The 15,009-nt window shown below is 44.6% G+C and overlaps 1 protein-coding gene across 1 annotated transcript in view; it reads right to left on the bottom strand.

The window, feature by feature from the left end:
- Positions 1-13,472: 13,472 nt before the first annotated feature.
- slc17a8 (solute carrier family 17 member 8) overlaps positions 13,473-15,009 on the bottom strand; it is a 65,763-nt gene continuing 64,226 nt past the window's right edge. Inside the window, exon 12 of the mRNA XM_068051147.1 lies at positions 13,473-13,826. Coding sequence (XP_067907248.1) covers positions 13,473-13,826 — 354 coding nt within the window. The remainder of the gene's footprint in view (positions 13,827-15,009) is intronic.

The following is a 15,009-nucleotide window of genomic DNA, read 5'->3' as shown; positions in this document are numbered from 1 at the left end:
AAACTTGCCCAACTAATTCCAAAATTCAATGCGAAAGATGTGGAAGTGTTTTTCGTGTCTTTTGAGAAACTGGCAAGGCAGCTAAAATGGCCAGCTGAGACCTGGTCTCTTTTGATGCAAAGCAAACTAACTGGAAAAGCCCATGAGGTATATTCCTTGTTGCCGGATGAGAGTTCATCCAATTATGAACTGACCAAAAATGCTATCCTCGGGGCATATGAATTAGTACCCAAAGCCTATCGCCAAAAGTTTAGAACCCTCAAAAAGCAAGCCAATCAAATTTATAGGACCATAGAAAAATTACAGCACAGAAAGAGGCCATTCAGTCCATTGTGTCCATGCCGGTTGAAAAACTAGCCGCTCAATCTAATTCCACCTTCCAGCACCTGGTCCATAACCTTGCAGGTTACAGCACTTCAGGTGCATGTCCAGGTACCTTTTAGAAGAGTTGAGGGTTTCTGCCTCCACCACCATTCCTGGCAGTGAATTCCAGACACCCAACACCCTCTGGGTGAAAAAGTTTTTCCACATGTCTCCTCTAATCCTTCTACCAATCACCTTAAATCTGTGCCCCCTGATAATTGACCTCTCCGCTAGGGGAAACAGGTCCTTCCTGTCGACTCTATCTAGGCCCCCCATAATTTTGTATACCTCTATTAAGTCACCCCTCAGCCTCCTCTGTTCTAAGGAAAATGGCCCTAGCCTATCCAATCTTTTCTCATAGCTGCAACTTTCGAGCCTTAGCAACATTCTTGTAAATCTCCTCTGTACTCTCTCCAGAGCAACTATGTCCTTCCTATAATGTGGCGACCAGAACTGTTCGCAATACTCCAACTGTGGCCAAACCAGCGTTTTATACAGTTCCAGCATTACATCCCTGCTTTTGTATTCTATACCTCGGCCAATAAAGGAAAGCATTCCATATGCCTTCTTCGCCACTCTATCTACCTGTCCTGCCACCTTTAGGAACCTGTGGACATGCACTCCAAGGTCTCTCACTTCTTCTACCCCTCTTAATATCCTCCCGTTTGGCGTTTGAAAGAAGTAAGCAGCTGACCTTTGACCAGTGGCTGAGAGCTTCAAAAATACAGCTCAGCTACGAGAGTCTCAGAGAAGTAATCCCATTCGAGGAATTTAAAAACTCTCTCTCATTCTCAATAAAGACCCATGTAGAGGAGCAGCGGGTCCAGAGAGCCCGGCAAGCGGCCGTTCTGGCCAATGGGTTTGCTTTAATTTATAAGTTGGGTTCCCAGGGGAGAACCTTTCTTAATCACCGCCACAAATCCGAAAAGGACAAAGGGTGGGGAGGTGATACAAAAACAAGAAATGCTGGATTCACTCAGCAGGTCTGGCAGCATCTGTGGAAAGAGAAGCAGAGTTAACGTTTCGGGTCAGTGACCCTTCTTCGGAACTGGGGAGGTGATATCCGCCCAGGCAGTCCTGGGAGAGAAAGGAAAGCAGGAGACACAGGGTGCCCTCCTCCAGCCAAAAAGGAAGGTGCTGTGACCAAAAGTGAGACCCGGAGACCTCTGTGCTTCCATTGTAATAAGACAGAGCATTTAACAGCTGACTGCTGGAAACTAAAGGGGAAATCGGTAAGGTTAATCAGGGCACACTCGCTCAGTGAAGACGAGGGCCTGATGGAAAACACGGAATGGGCTGTGGATTGGACTGCAGTAAGGGTGCAACCCAGGAAGCTTACTCCAGCCAGTGCAGGAAAAGTTAATAGAATTCCTGAATGTTATCTGGGTTTTGTATTTGAAGGGAAAGTAACCCCATATCCCTCGAGTGAGGCAAGCAAGCCCATAGTGATTCTCAGGGGCCACCAGATCCCTTTTACTGGGAAAAGGCCTGACCTTTCCCCCAGAGAGTGCAGTGAACACCAGAATGGTGGTGAATGGTATTGGAGGGCAGTGTATGCCTGTACCTGTACACTGGGTGCACCTAGAGTGCGACCTAATTTCGGGACCGGTGACCACAGGGATTGTCCCTAGTTTACCTGTGGATGGGGTTGACCTGCTCCTATGTAATGATCTAGCAGGGGTGAAGGTGGTAGCCCTTCACAGTAGTGAAAGAAAGACTGCAGGAGGTCAGAGAGACAGGGCAGTGGCGGGAGACGGTCCCCTGCAGAATCTCTGAATATGTAATGGATCAGGCCATGATCAAACCAGCTCCCCCAGAGGAGACTGCATTGGCACTGCAGGCAGATGACCATGTGGTCTGCCTGTCCAAGACTTTCTTTGGAAAGTTAGGAGACCCAGGGAATGAATTAAATGGATCTTCCCCAGCTGAGGGTCAGCGAGCTGACCCAGTATTGCAAGAGTTAGCACAGGCTGCCCAATCTGAAAGTGAAGCAGAGGGAGTCCCTGATTGCTATTATTTAAAGAATGAGGTATTGATGAGGAAATGGAATTATTCTCACAGACCTGAGGGCAAGGAGTGGACAGTAGTTCACCAGTTAGTGGTGCCACGGAGGAACCGGTGAGAAATATTAAGAAGGGCCCACAAGACTACAGTGGCTGTAGATGCCGATATACGAAAGACCAAAGCCTGCATAAGACAGCAGTTTGACTGGCCAAAACTCCACAGAGATGTGGTGGAGTACTACAGGAGTTGTCACATGTGCCAGGTTGAGGGGAAACCCCAAACTATAGTGAAACCGGCATCTCTAAGTCCTGTACCGGCGTTAGGAGGATCCTTCAGCCGAAGGCTGGTGAACTGAAAGGGACCCCTGCCGAGGACAAAAGGGGACAGGCAAGCACACAGCTGGCAAAAGTTTAGAAAGAGAGGGGAAAAAGTGACCAACAGGGCAGGTTAAAGGAATTCCGGGAGGAATCCCAGATGAAAATCCCTACTGTCCAGTCAACCAACCCCGGAAAATGTGAAAAGTTAGACCCCACATCCTCCTATGTAAAGGCAGACTCTGGAAGCACCCCACCAGAGTTGCAAACAGCATTTACAGGAACCTGCAGAGACAAAGAGAGACCTCTAGGAGGCACAGAAACCATGAGGGTGATATCTCACCAAGTCGAAGTGTCACAGGAGAGTGGTTAAATCTACACAAATACTTGCAGGTAGGAAAACAAAAGGGAGAGTAACAAAGTTTCCTCCCCCACAGTCCAAGGAAAAGGGAACCACCCATCCCCCGAAGCCAAAAGTCTTTGCATGACTCAGAGAGTTCAGGATAGACCTGCCCCCTACTAACTCTCCTGAGAAAATTAAAGCAGCTCTGGCACCCAGAACAGAACATTTTTAATCAGCTTTAAGATTGGTGAATGAATGGAAATGAATTAGAGAAATGCATGGTTTTCCTTTCTGTATCTTATATTTCTCTCAAACCCTGTAATGAAATGTGCCGTTTTTCTTCAAGTGGCATTTCATTCCCCTGGGTGTGGAAGTGTCAGGCAAACCCCCCCCCCACCAACCAAGACTGAGGCACACATTATTTCGCCACATGAACATTAAAACTTAAAATTGCAAGCCCCTGACTGGAAAGACATTTTCATAGTAACAGACAGTGTTGAAACAATGAGGACCCAGTCATTCCTTCCCCAATACACAGAAAAAGTGGTCAGACCAGTTTAGTCACAGGACTAACTGGCTGTTACAGAGGTTTGAACTGAGAGTTTTAAATTGGAGAAAACAGTGTTTGAAGTCAGAAAGCTCCTGGCTCCTGGTTTGAGAACATCTCTCTCCTGTCTGCTCTCATCTCGCTCACACCAGCATCAGAAACCATTGAAGACATAGGAACACTAAGAGAGAAAAGTCTCCTACAGTCAACAGGGTTTAAGAAGAATACTGGGCCCCAATGAAAAGTAAGAGCTGTCTACAATCAAGGACTCTACCGCGAGCTGGAAACACAGCACAGTAAACAAGAAACTCTTCTGAAATTTCCTCAAACCTCTCCATTTTATTTTTCTTCTCTTTTCTGTCCCTATTTGCATGTGTGTATCACGTGTGCATACTAGCGTGGGCGCGTCGTATATTCATAGGCGTGAACCGTATTATAGTTTAAGTAAGTTTAATAAATTTCACTTTTCTTCTTTAAACCTAAGAAAAACCTGGTGCGCTCATTTCTTCGCCTTATAATTGGAAAGCTGTGAACAAGGATTCTCAAGGGGGAAGCTTAAAACACAGTGTGTTTAAAATTAAATCCTGTTACAACAAGACCAGGTGAAGACAGTAACAGATCCTGAGACACCTTTCTCACCTGGTCGTAACAATATATTCAATGACCCAGCCTCCACTCCTCTCTGGGGAAGAGAATTCCAAAGGTTAATGACCCTATGAGAGAAGAAACTTCTTCTCATCTCCATCTTAAAAAGGAAATCCCTTATTTTGAAACTGTGTCCCCAAGTTCTAGATTCCCCCACTAGGGAAAACATCCTCTCAGAATCTACCCTGTTAAGCCCCCTCAGCATCTTATATGTTTCAATAAGATCACCTCTCAATCTCCTAAACTCCAATGAGTATCGGTCCAACCTGCTCAACATTTCCTCATAAGACAAACCCCTCATCTAAGGAATCAGCCTAGTGAAACTTCTTTGAACTGCTTCCAATGCAAGTATGTCCTTTATAAAATAAGGTGACCAAAAGTATACACAGTACTATAGGTGCAGTATCATCAATGCCCTGTACAGCTGTCGCAAGACTTCCCTACTTTTATACTCTATCCCCTTTGCAATAAAGACTAACTTAACTGCAGTTGAGGTAACAACCCTATAGGTAAGAAGTTAATTATGCACCTTGAAAAACAGGATAAATATTGGAAGCTCCTTTGGATTTTTAGATTTGTTAGACACACCCCAGCGTCTCTCAGGGTAAAGGTACGACTATTGGAGTAGGGTGATGATAGTTCTTCCCTAAACTGGGACAGAAGTATCTTGCTAACTCTAGAGTCTTCTACTCATTGATTTAAGATCATTGTTACTTTAATAATTGATGGCTAGCCTACTTAAATATTTTACTGCAACAATATTTAGATTGAAACAGTGGCTTCTCTACTAGAAACCAGATTGTACTTTCTATTTTTTTCCAGAACTAGTAAGGTTGCAATTGACTGTCTCACCAACTGTGAATCGCATGTTCAGTTATTTAATAAACTTTTAGAATTTATTTAATCTCACAAAGTCTTCTGTGTCGCTAATTCATGAAACTGTCTCTGTACACTCTTTGGTGGGGAGGTACATCTCTGAGAGGAGATTCCCAATATTCCAAGTTATTATAATCTGTCTGAAACTTGTTGAAAAGACTATCTGGAGGATGGTAATATTCTCAGGTGGTTCCTTTCCTTTGGGGAGAGTTAGATCAGTCCTTCAGACCCATTTCAAGTGTCTTTGGGATCTGTTTTTCTCAACCTTAAGTTGAGAGGGATAGTCTCAAAAAGGGGCTACAATTATAATCCACTACACCATTGACCAGAAATATAGCTGGACCAGCCATATAAGTAATGCAGCTACAAGAGCAGGTCAGAGGCTGGGAATCCTGCGGCAAGTAATTCACCTCCTGGCTCCCCAAAGCCTGTCCACCATCTACAAGGCACAAGTCAGGAGTGTGATGGAATACTCTCCACTTGCCTGGATGGGTGCAGCTCCAACAACACTCAAGAAACTCAACACCATTCATGACAAATCAACACGCTTGATTGGCACCTCATCCTTAAACATTCATTGCCTCCACCACCAACGCACAGTGGCAGCAGTGTGTACCATCTACAAAATAGACAGGGCTTAGAAATCCCACAACCAACGGATCAGATCTAAGCTCTGCAGTCCTGCCACATCCAGCCGAGAATGGTGGTGGACAATTAAACAACTAACAGGAGGAGGAGGCTCCACAAATATCCCCATCCTCAATGATGGGGGAGCCCAGCACATCAGTGCAAAAGATAAGGTTGAACCATTTGCATCCATCTTCAGCCAGAAGTGCCAAATGGATGATCCATCTCAGCCTGCTCCCGAGGTCCCCAGCATCACAGGTGCCAGTCTTCTGCCAAATCGATTCACTCCACGTGATTTCAAGAAACAGCTGAAGGCGCCAGGTACTGCAAAGGCCATAGGCTCTGACAACATTCTGACAAAAGTACTGAAGACGTGCTCCAGAACTAGCCGTGCCCCTAGCCAAGCTGTTCCAGTACAGCTACAACACTGGCATCTACCCAGCAATGTGAAAAATTGCCCAGGTATGACCTGTACACAAAAAGCACAACAAATCCAACCCAGCCAATTACCGCCCTATCAGTCTACTCTCAATCATCAGCAAAATGATGGAAGGTGTCATCAACAGTCCTATCAAGCGGCACTTGCTCGGCAATAAACTGCTCACTGACGCTCAGTTTGGGTTCTGTCAGGGCCACTCAGCTTCTGACCTCATTACAGCCTTGGTCCAAACATGGACAAAAGAGCTAAACTCAAGAGGTGAGATGAGAGTGACTGCCCTTGGCATCAAGGCAGCATTTGACTGAGTATGGCATCAAAGAGCCCTAGCAAAACTGGAGGTAATGGGAATCAGGGGAAAATTCTCCACTAGTTGGAGTCATACCTAGCACAAAGGAAGATGGTTGTGGTTGTTGGAGGTCAATCATCTCAGTCCCAGGACATCACTGCAGAAGTTCCTCAGGGTAGTGTCTTAGGCCCCACCATCTTCAGCTGCTTCATCAATGATCTTGCCATCATCATGTCAGAAGTGGGGATGTTCGCTGATGATTTGCACAATGTTCAGCACCATTCACAACTCCTCAGGTACTGAAGCAGCCCGTTCCCAGATGCAGCAAGACCTGGACAGCTTCTTGGTTTGGGATGATAAGTGGCAAGTAACATTTGCAGTACACAAATGCCAGGCAATGGCCATCTGAAACAAGAGAGAATCTAACCACCTTCCCTTGATTATCAAGCACATTACCATTGCTGAAACCCCCAATATCAATATCCTGGGGGTCGCCATTGACCAAAATCTGAACTGGAACAGCCACATAAATACCGCGGCCAAAAGAGCAGGTCAGAGGCTGGAATTCTATGGTAATTAACTCACCTCCTGACTCCCCAATGCCTGTCCAACATATACCAAGCGCAAGTCAGGAGTGTGATGGAATACTCTCCACTTGCCTGGATGGGTGCAGCTCCAACAATACTCAAGAAGCTCGACCCATCCAGAACAAAGCAGCCCGCTTGATTGGCACCCCATCCACAAATATTCACTCCCTCCACCACCAATGCACAGTGGCAGCAGTGTGTACCATCTACAAGATGCACTGCAGCAACTCTCCAAGGCTCGTTCGACAGCACCTTCCAAACCCGCGACCTCTACCACCTAGAAGGACAAGGGCAGCAGATGCATGGAAGCACCACCACCTGCAAGTTCCCCTCCAAGTCACACATCATCCTGACGTGGAACTATATCACCATTCCTTCACAGTTGCTGGGTCAAATTCCTGGTTCTCCCTTCCTAACAGCACTATAGGTATACCACATGGATTGCAACAGTTCAGGAGGACAGCTCACCACCACCTTCTTAAGGGGCAATTAGGGATGGGCAATAAATGCTGGACTTGCTGGCAATACCCACATCTGATGAATGAATTAAAATAAAGTTTGATTTAACATCAACTTCTGTTAATTGGGATGCACTGCAATTAGAAAACCTTTTCAGTGGTGCCTTTGTTTAATGTTCTGCTGTTTGGGTTGATTGGAATCACCAAAGAAACAGTGCCCATTTTAAGTATCATTTAGTGCATTACAGAGGGAGCTGGGTGTCCTTGTACATGAATCACAAAAGGTTAGCATGCAGGTACAGCAAGCAATTAGGAAGGCAAATGGAATGTTGGCATTTATTGCAAGGAGAATGGAGTATAAAAGTATGGAAGTCTTGCTACAATGGTACAGGGTATAGGTGCGACTGCACTTAGAGTATCACGTACAGTTTTGGTCTCCTTACTTAAGGAGGGACAAACTTGCATTGGAAGCAATTCAGAGAAGGTTCACTAGGCTGATTCCTGGAATGAAGGGGTTTATGGGGAAAGGTTGAGCAGGTTGGGCCTATACTCATTGGAGTTTAGAAGAAAGAGAGGTGATGTTATTGAAACATTAGAATTAGAATTAGAATTATAACATTACAGCGCAACACAGGCCCTTCAGCCTCGATGTTGCGCCGACCTGTGAAACCATCTGACCTACACTATTCCATTTTCATCCATATGTCTATCCAATGACCATTTAAATGCCCTTAAAGTTGGTGAGTCTACTACTGTTGCAGGCAGGGTGTTCCACGCCCCTACTACTCTCTGAGTAAAGAAACTACCTCTGACATCTGTCCTATATCTATCACCCCTCAACTTAAAGCTATGTCCCCTCGTGTTTGCCATCACCATCCGAGGAAAAAGACTCTCACTATCCACCCTATCTAACCCTCTGATTATCTTATATGTCTCTATTAAGTCACCTCTCCTCCTCCTTCTCTCCAACGAAAACAACCTCAAGTCCCTCAGCCTTTCCTCGTAAGACCTTCCCTCCATACCAGGCAACATCCTAGTAAATCTCCTCTGCACCCTTTCCAAAGCTTCCACATCCTTCCTATAATGCGGTGACCAGAACTGCACGCAATACTCCAGGTGCGGCATGACTTCGTGGCTCCGAAACGTGATCCCCCCTACTAATAAAAGCTAACACACCATATGCCTTCTTAACAGCCCTATTAACCTGGGTAGCAACTTTCAGGGATTTATGTACCTGGACACCAAGATCTCTCTGTTCATCTACACTACCAAGAATCTTCCCATTAGCCCAGTATTCTGCATTCCTGTTACTCCTTCCAAAGTGAATCACCTCACACTTTTCCGCATTAAACTCCATTTGCCATCTCTCAGCCCAGCTCTGCAGCCTATCTATGTCCCTCTGTACCCTACAACATCCTTCGGCACTATCCACAACTCCACCGACCTTAGTGTCATCCGCAAATTTACTAACCCACCCTTCTACACCCTCTTCCAGGTCATTTATAAAAATGACAAACAGCAGTGGCCTCAAAACAGATCCTTGCGGTACACCACTAGTAACTAAACTCCAGGATGAACATTTGCCATCAACCACCACCCTCTGTCTTCTTTCAGCTAGCCAATTTCTGATCCAAAGCTCTAAATCACCTTCAACCCCATACTTCCGTATTTTCTGCAATAGCCTACCGTGGGGAACCTTATCAAACGCCTTACTGAAATCCATATACACCACATCCACTGCTTTACCCTCATCCACCTATTTGGTCACCTTCTCAAAAAACTCAATAAGGTTTGTGAGGCACGACCTACCCTTCACAAAACCGTGCTGACTATCGCTAATGAACTTATTCTTTTCAAGATGATTATAAATCCTGTCTCTTATAACCTTTTCCAACATTTTACCCACAACCGAAGTAAGGCTCACAGGTCTATAATTACCAGGGCTGTCTCTACTCCCCTTCTTGAACAAGGAGACAACATATAAGATTCTGAGGAGACTTGACAGAGTAGATGCTGAGAGGATGTTTTCCTCGTGGGGGAATCTAGAACTAGGGGGAACAGTTTCAAAGTAAGAGGTCTCCCGTTTACGATGGAGATGAGGAGGAATTTTCTCTCTCAGAGGGTCATTAATCTTTGGAATTCTCTTCCCCTGAGAACAGTAGAGGCTGGATCATTGACTGTGTTCAAGGCTGAGTCAGACAAATGTTTGATCCATAAGGGGGAGTCAATGGTTATGGGGGGCAGACATGAAAGTGGAGTTAAGGCCACAATCAGATCAACCATGATCTTATTGAATGGCAGAGCAAGCTCAAGGGGCTGAATGGCCTATTCCTGCTCCTATTTCCATGTTCCTTATGTAGTTGGTATGGAGATTGAAGGCTTGACCAGCACTTGCTGATTGGTGTTGGTCAACAGCCTAATATCCATGCAGGGTCCCAAACAGCTGCATATAGGTTATTATCCATCTGACATTTAGGGTTTATTAGCCTCAAAATTAAACTCCTGTGACGTGAGCACAAAATCTGAGCTGACATCCCAGTGCAGTACTGAGTGAGTGCTGCACTGTTGGAGGCACTGTCTTTAGGATGAGACGTTAAACCAAGGCCCTGTCTGCCCTCTCAGGTGAATGTAAGACCCCATAGCATTTATTTCGATGCAGAGCAGGGGTGTTTTCCCTAGTGTCTAGCCTATGTTTATTCCTCAACCAACATCACTATAGACAGATTATCTGGTTATTATCTCATTCTTGTTAGTGGGAGCTTGCTGTGCACAAATTGTCTGCTATGTTTCCTACATTACAACAGTGACTGTACTTCAGAAGTACGTCATTGGCTATAAAGCGCTTTGGGACACCCTGAGGTTGTGAAAGGTGCAGTTTAAATGCAGCCATTCTAATCAATTTCTCTTTCTGAATATCCAAGGTAGGCAATAACCCATTTTGAGTTCGAACATAAGAAATAAGAGCTGAATTCAACCATTCTGCCAATGCACCAATGCTCCTTAGACAGCACCTTCCAAACACGCGACCTCCACCACCTAGAAGGACAAGGGCAGCAGATGCATGGGAACACCACCACCAGCAAGTTCTCCTCCAAGTCACACACCATCCTGACTTGGAACTATATCGCCGTTCCTTCACTGTCTCTGGATCAAAATCCTGGAACTCCCTTCCTAACAACACTGTGGGTATACCTACCCCAAATGGACTTTAGTGGTTCAAGAAGGCAGCTCACCATCACCTTCTCAAGGGCAATTAGGGATAGGCAATAAATGCTGGCCTGGCCAGCGACGCCCACATCCCTGAATGAATTTTTAAAAATTTGCCTCTCCGCACCTGCACCACCATTCGATAAGATTAGGCCTGATCTTCTACATCAACTCCACCTTCCCACGCTATCCCCATATGCATAACACTTGCATTAAGTGCGGGGGAAATTTAGCAAGATTGTGTTAAGCCTTTGTACGTACAGGAAGAGTGTTGGTGTCTGTCGCCCACGGATGTAATTGAATTTCCTAAACAGGAGCGTCAAAGAAGGAGGCTTCACGCACAGGCTCTAGAGCTGAAGTGACATCATTAACCATGCAACAGGAGACCAGATGTCATGGCAACAGAATTAACCTAAATAAATGACTAGGGTACTCTGACCCTATTAAAGGAAACAGAAGCTTCGCACTAATTAACTGGAGATAAGCAATGAAGAGAATTTCTTATCTCCTGCTTATATTACCCCAAGTGTGCCTTCCACTCCACATTGTCCGTCTAATACAGCTACTGTTGTATTTATGTGGCACTGTTTTTCATTTTGCACGTAAGATTTCATCTTCTTCTCTTTCTTGCACTGCACCACAGTAAATGTTAATGAAATAAGCAATAAAACCAGTGTACAGATCTCTCTGTCTCTTTGTCAAGCATCTGCCTATGCTCAGTGGTAGCACTCTCCTAAGTCAGCAGCCCCACTCCAGAAACTAGATTGATTCCTGGGGTGAAAGGGTTGATGCATGAGGACAGGTTGAGTAGAAGGGGCCTATATTCTCTGGAGTTTAGAAGAATGAGAGGTGATCTCATTGAAATGTATAAAATTCTTAGAGGTCTTGACAGGGTTGATGCTGAGAGACTTCGCCTTCTGGAGAGTCCAGAACCAGGGGGCATAGTCTCGGATAAGGGGTCAGCCATTTTGGACACATTGAGGAGGAATTCCTTCACTCAGAGGGTTGTGAATCTTTGGAATTCTCTCCCCCAGAGAGCTGTGAATGCTCAGTCATTGAGTATATTCAAGACTGAGATCAACAGATTTTTGGTCACAAAGGGAATCAAAGGATATGGGGATCGGGTGGGAAAGTGGAGTGGAGGTAAAAGTTCAGCCATGATCTTATTGAATACATAGGAGGCTCGAGGGACCTAATGACCTATTCCTGCTCCGATTTTGTATGTTCTTATGTTCCAGACCTACAACCCTCCAAGATCTCTGGGCTCCTCCAATTCTGGCTTCTTGCGCATCCTCAATTTTCTTTGCCCCACCACTGGGGGCTGTTCCTTCAGCGACTGAGGCCATAGGCTCTGGAATTCCCTCCCTAAACCTCTTCGCCTCTCTCTCTTACTTTAAGATGCAACTTAAAACCTACCTCTATGACCAAGCTTTTGGTCACAGGTGCTAATATCTCCTTATGCAGCTCGGTATCAAATTTTGTTCAATAACGCCACTGTGAAGCACCTTGGGATGCTTTACTACATTAAAGGCACTATATAAATGCAAGCTGTTGTTGTTGTCAACATTGAATAAAATTGACCCCAGTGCTGGTACGGGACATCTGATCTCATCCACAGGGTTTTGGTTCTTCGATGTTCTGGTATCTTTAGCCGTGCAGTGCGAAATACCATATAGGACAGGATGGTAGCCAGCTGATGCTGAGAATACATCCAGTATTTGCAGGCATATTAATAGAACAGAATTACTAATAATTCATCTTTCTCCACATCATATAGTTTCAGAACTGTCCGAGTGCATGACACATCGCTTGTTTATTACTGTTATAATCACACCAAGATCAATAAATCCATATTTGCTCACATCAAAGTTCAATCTGCTTAACATCAATAATGGAATGCATGGGATTTACAGCACACCAGTGGTACTGTATGCCAATCAACACAAATTGTGAGATGGTTTAATGTGCTATCAACTTTAACATTACAGAATTCATTGGTGAATTGCAGCAATTACCTGTTGCCATTCTGAAGAACCCACTTTCCCCACACTGTTTTACTTGCTGGTACAGGAACAGTAAGTTTTGGGAAAAGGTTTTCACAGGGGCGAAGATCGTCCATTTTTTTCGCCTAATCTGGGTCATAAATGACAGCTTTTTAACACAATATTTTCATTGACCTGCATGTTTTCTGTAATTCAAGACTGAGGGGATGACCTCATAGACATCTGTAAAATCATGAAGTGGTTTGATAAGTTAGTCATGGAGAAAATGTCCCCACTTGTGGCAGAGACCAAAACCAGGGGCCATAAATATAAGATAGTCACTAATAAATCCAATCGGGAATTCTGGAGAAATTTCTCTACCCAGAGAGTGGTGAGAATGTAGAACTCGCTACCACAGGGAGTGGTTGAGATGAGTAGTATAGATGCATCCGAGGAAGAAAGGATTTGAACGGTATGCTGATGGGTGAGATGAAGTAGGGCTGGGAGGAGGCTCATGTGGAGCATAAACAATGGCATCAACTGGTTGGGCTGAATGGCCTCTTTCAGTGCTGTAAATTCAATGTAATATAACTTTCTCCCAGGGCCAATTTCTTTTAGAATGTTTATAATTACCATTTGTACAATTTGAGGGACTGCCGTTTCTACCACTGCAATCTTAAAAAAGGCCAACAATTTTTATGAAGTTGTTAAATATAATGTTTATAAGCCAATAAAACAGATTCTGCCTTGAACCTTGATATTTAGTCACAACATGTAGTCCAGATCATGTGATCTCATTGTGACATATCCCGGTAGTCACCATTTTCACAGTGATAACTGTTCTGATTTTCTATCAGTTCCTCATGTGCTTGACCCCTTTTCCTTCTCCAGCTCTCCTTCCGGGCTCCATTGATTTGGCTTGTAGCACCATAGGACATCTTTTTCTTTGGACTGATGTAGCTGTCGTCGTTAAGTTCCGTCTCCTCTGCCAGTTCATCCTGGTCAATGATGCCACATTTGTCCTCACTTGTCTCCTCAGGGTCAGCCCAGTCCTGCTTCTCACCCGAAGCAAAGATTCCGTAGAATATGACCCCGCTGTAATGGACCACCGAGGCAATCACAAATACGTTTTGCCATTCTTCACGTGTCTGTAGGCAATTAAAAAAGTAAGAAAAATGATATGGCTTTCAATGAATTTAGAAAGAAAGAAAGGAAGAGGTTTCACAACCTCAGGATGTCCCAAAGCGTTTTACAGCCAATGAAATATTTTCCAAAGTGAAGGCACTGTTATAATGTAGGAAACGCAGCCATCAATTCAAATACAACAAGCTCTCACCAACAGCAATGACCAAATCAGTTGTTTATAGTTGTTAAGTCGAGGGTTAATTATTGGCCAGGACACTCAGGGAGAACTCCACAGCTCTTCTTTGAATAATGCCATGGGATCTTTTACATTCAGCTGGGTGGGCAGGTGGGGTCTCAGTTTATCATCTCATCCGAAAGGCAGCACCTCTGACAGTGCAGCACTCCCTCAGTACTACACTGGGTGTGTCAGTCTGGAATTTGTAAAACTCTGGAGTGGGACTTGAACCCATAGCCTTCTGACATAGAGGCAAGAGTGCTAGCTGCTTGAGGCAAGGCTGACAGAATAAGGACAGGTAAGTGTGTAAAACAAGAGATACAGAAAAGGACACAATCGTGTCCACCAATTTGAATCCACTGTTCATTTCATATTTTTAAATTAAGATTAAAATAATACACCAATAGCACAAGATGAAATTGAATCCAGTAGGTTGCTGTCATGTTGTCACTTGCACCTTCCTCCACATACAAACTTTGTGAGGTGTCTGACACTTCAGCTCCTTTAACCAAACAGTAACCGAATCAAGAGTCACCTTCTGCAGAGGCACCACACACTGGCCTAATGAGTTCATAGAATCGTACAGCACAGGAGGAGGCCATTCAGCCCATCGTGCCTGTGCCGACTCTTAGAACGAGTTGTCTAATTAGTGCCACGCCCTCTGCTCCTTCCCTATAACCCTGCAAATGTCTCCTTTTCAAGTATTTATCCAATTCCCTTTGAAACTTACTATTGAATCTGCTTCCACTGCCCTTTCAGGCAGTGCATTCCAAATCACAACAACTCAGAAATTAATGCAATTTCTGCTCATCTCCCTTCTGGTTGCTGATCAGTGGGAATAGTTTCTCTCTATCTACCCTCTCAAAATCCCTTATAGTTTTGAACACTTCTATTAAATCTCCCCTTAACATTCTCTGTTCAAAGAAGAGCAGCCCCAGTTCCCAGTTTCTCCAGTAACTGAAGTCTTTCTT

The sequence above is a fragment of the Heterodontus francisci genome, chromosome 18, assembly GCF_036365525.1.
Source record: "Heterodontus francisci isolate sHetFra1 chromosome 18, sHetFra1.hap1, whole genome shotgun sequence".
NCBI lineage: Eukaryota > Metazoa > Chordata > Chondrichthyes > Heterodontiformes > Heterodontidae > Heterodontus > Heterodontus francisci.
Note: the sequence above shows the minus strand (reverse complement) of the source record. Positions and strands in the feature narration are given on the sequence as shown.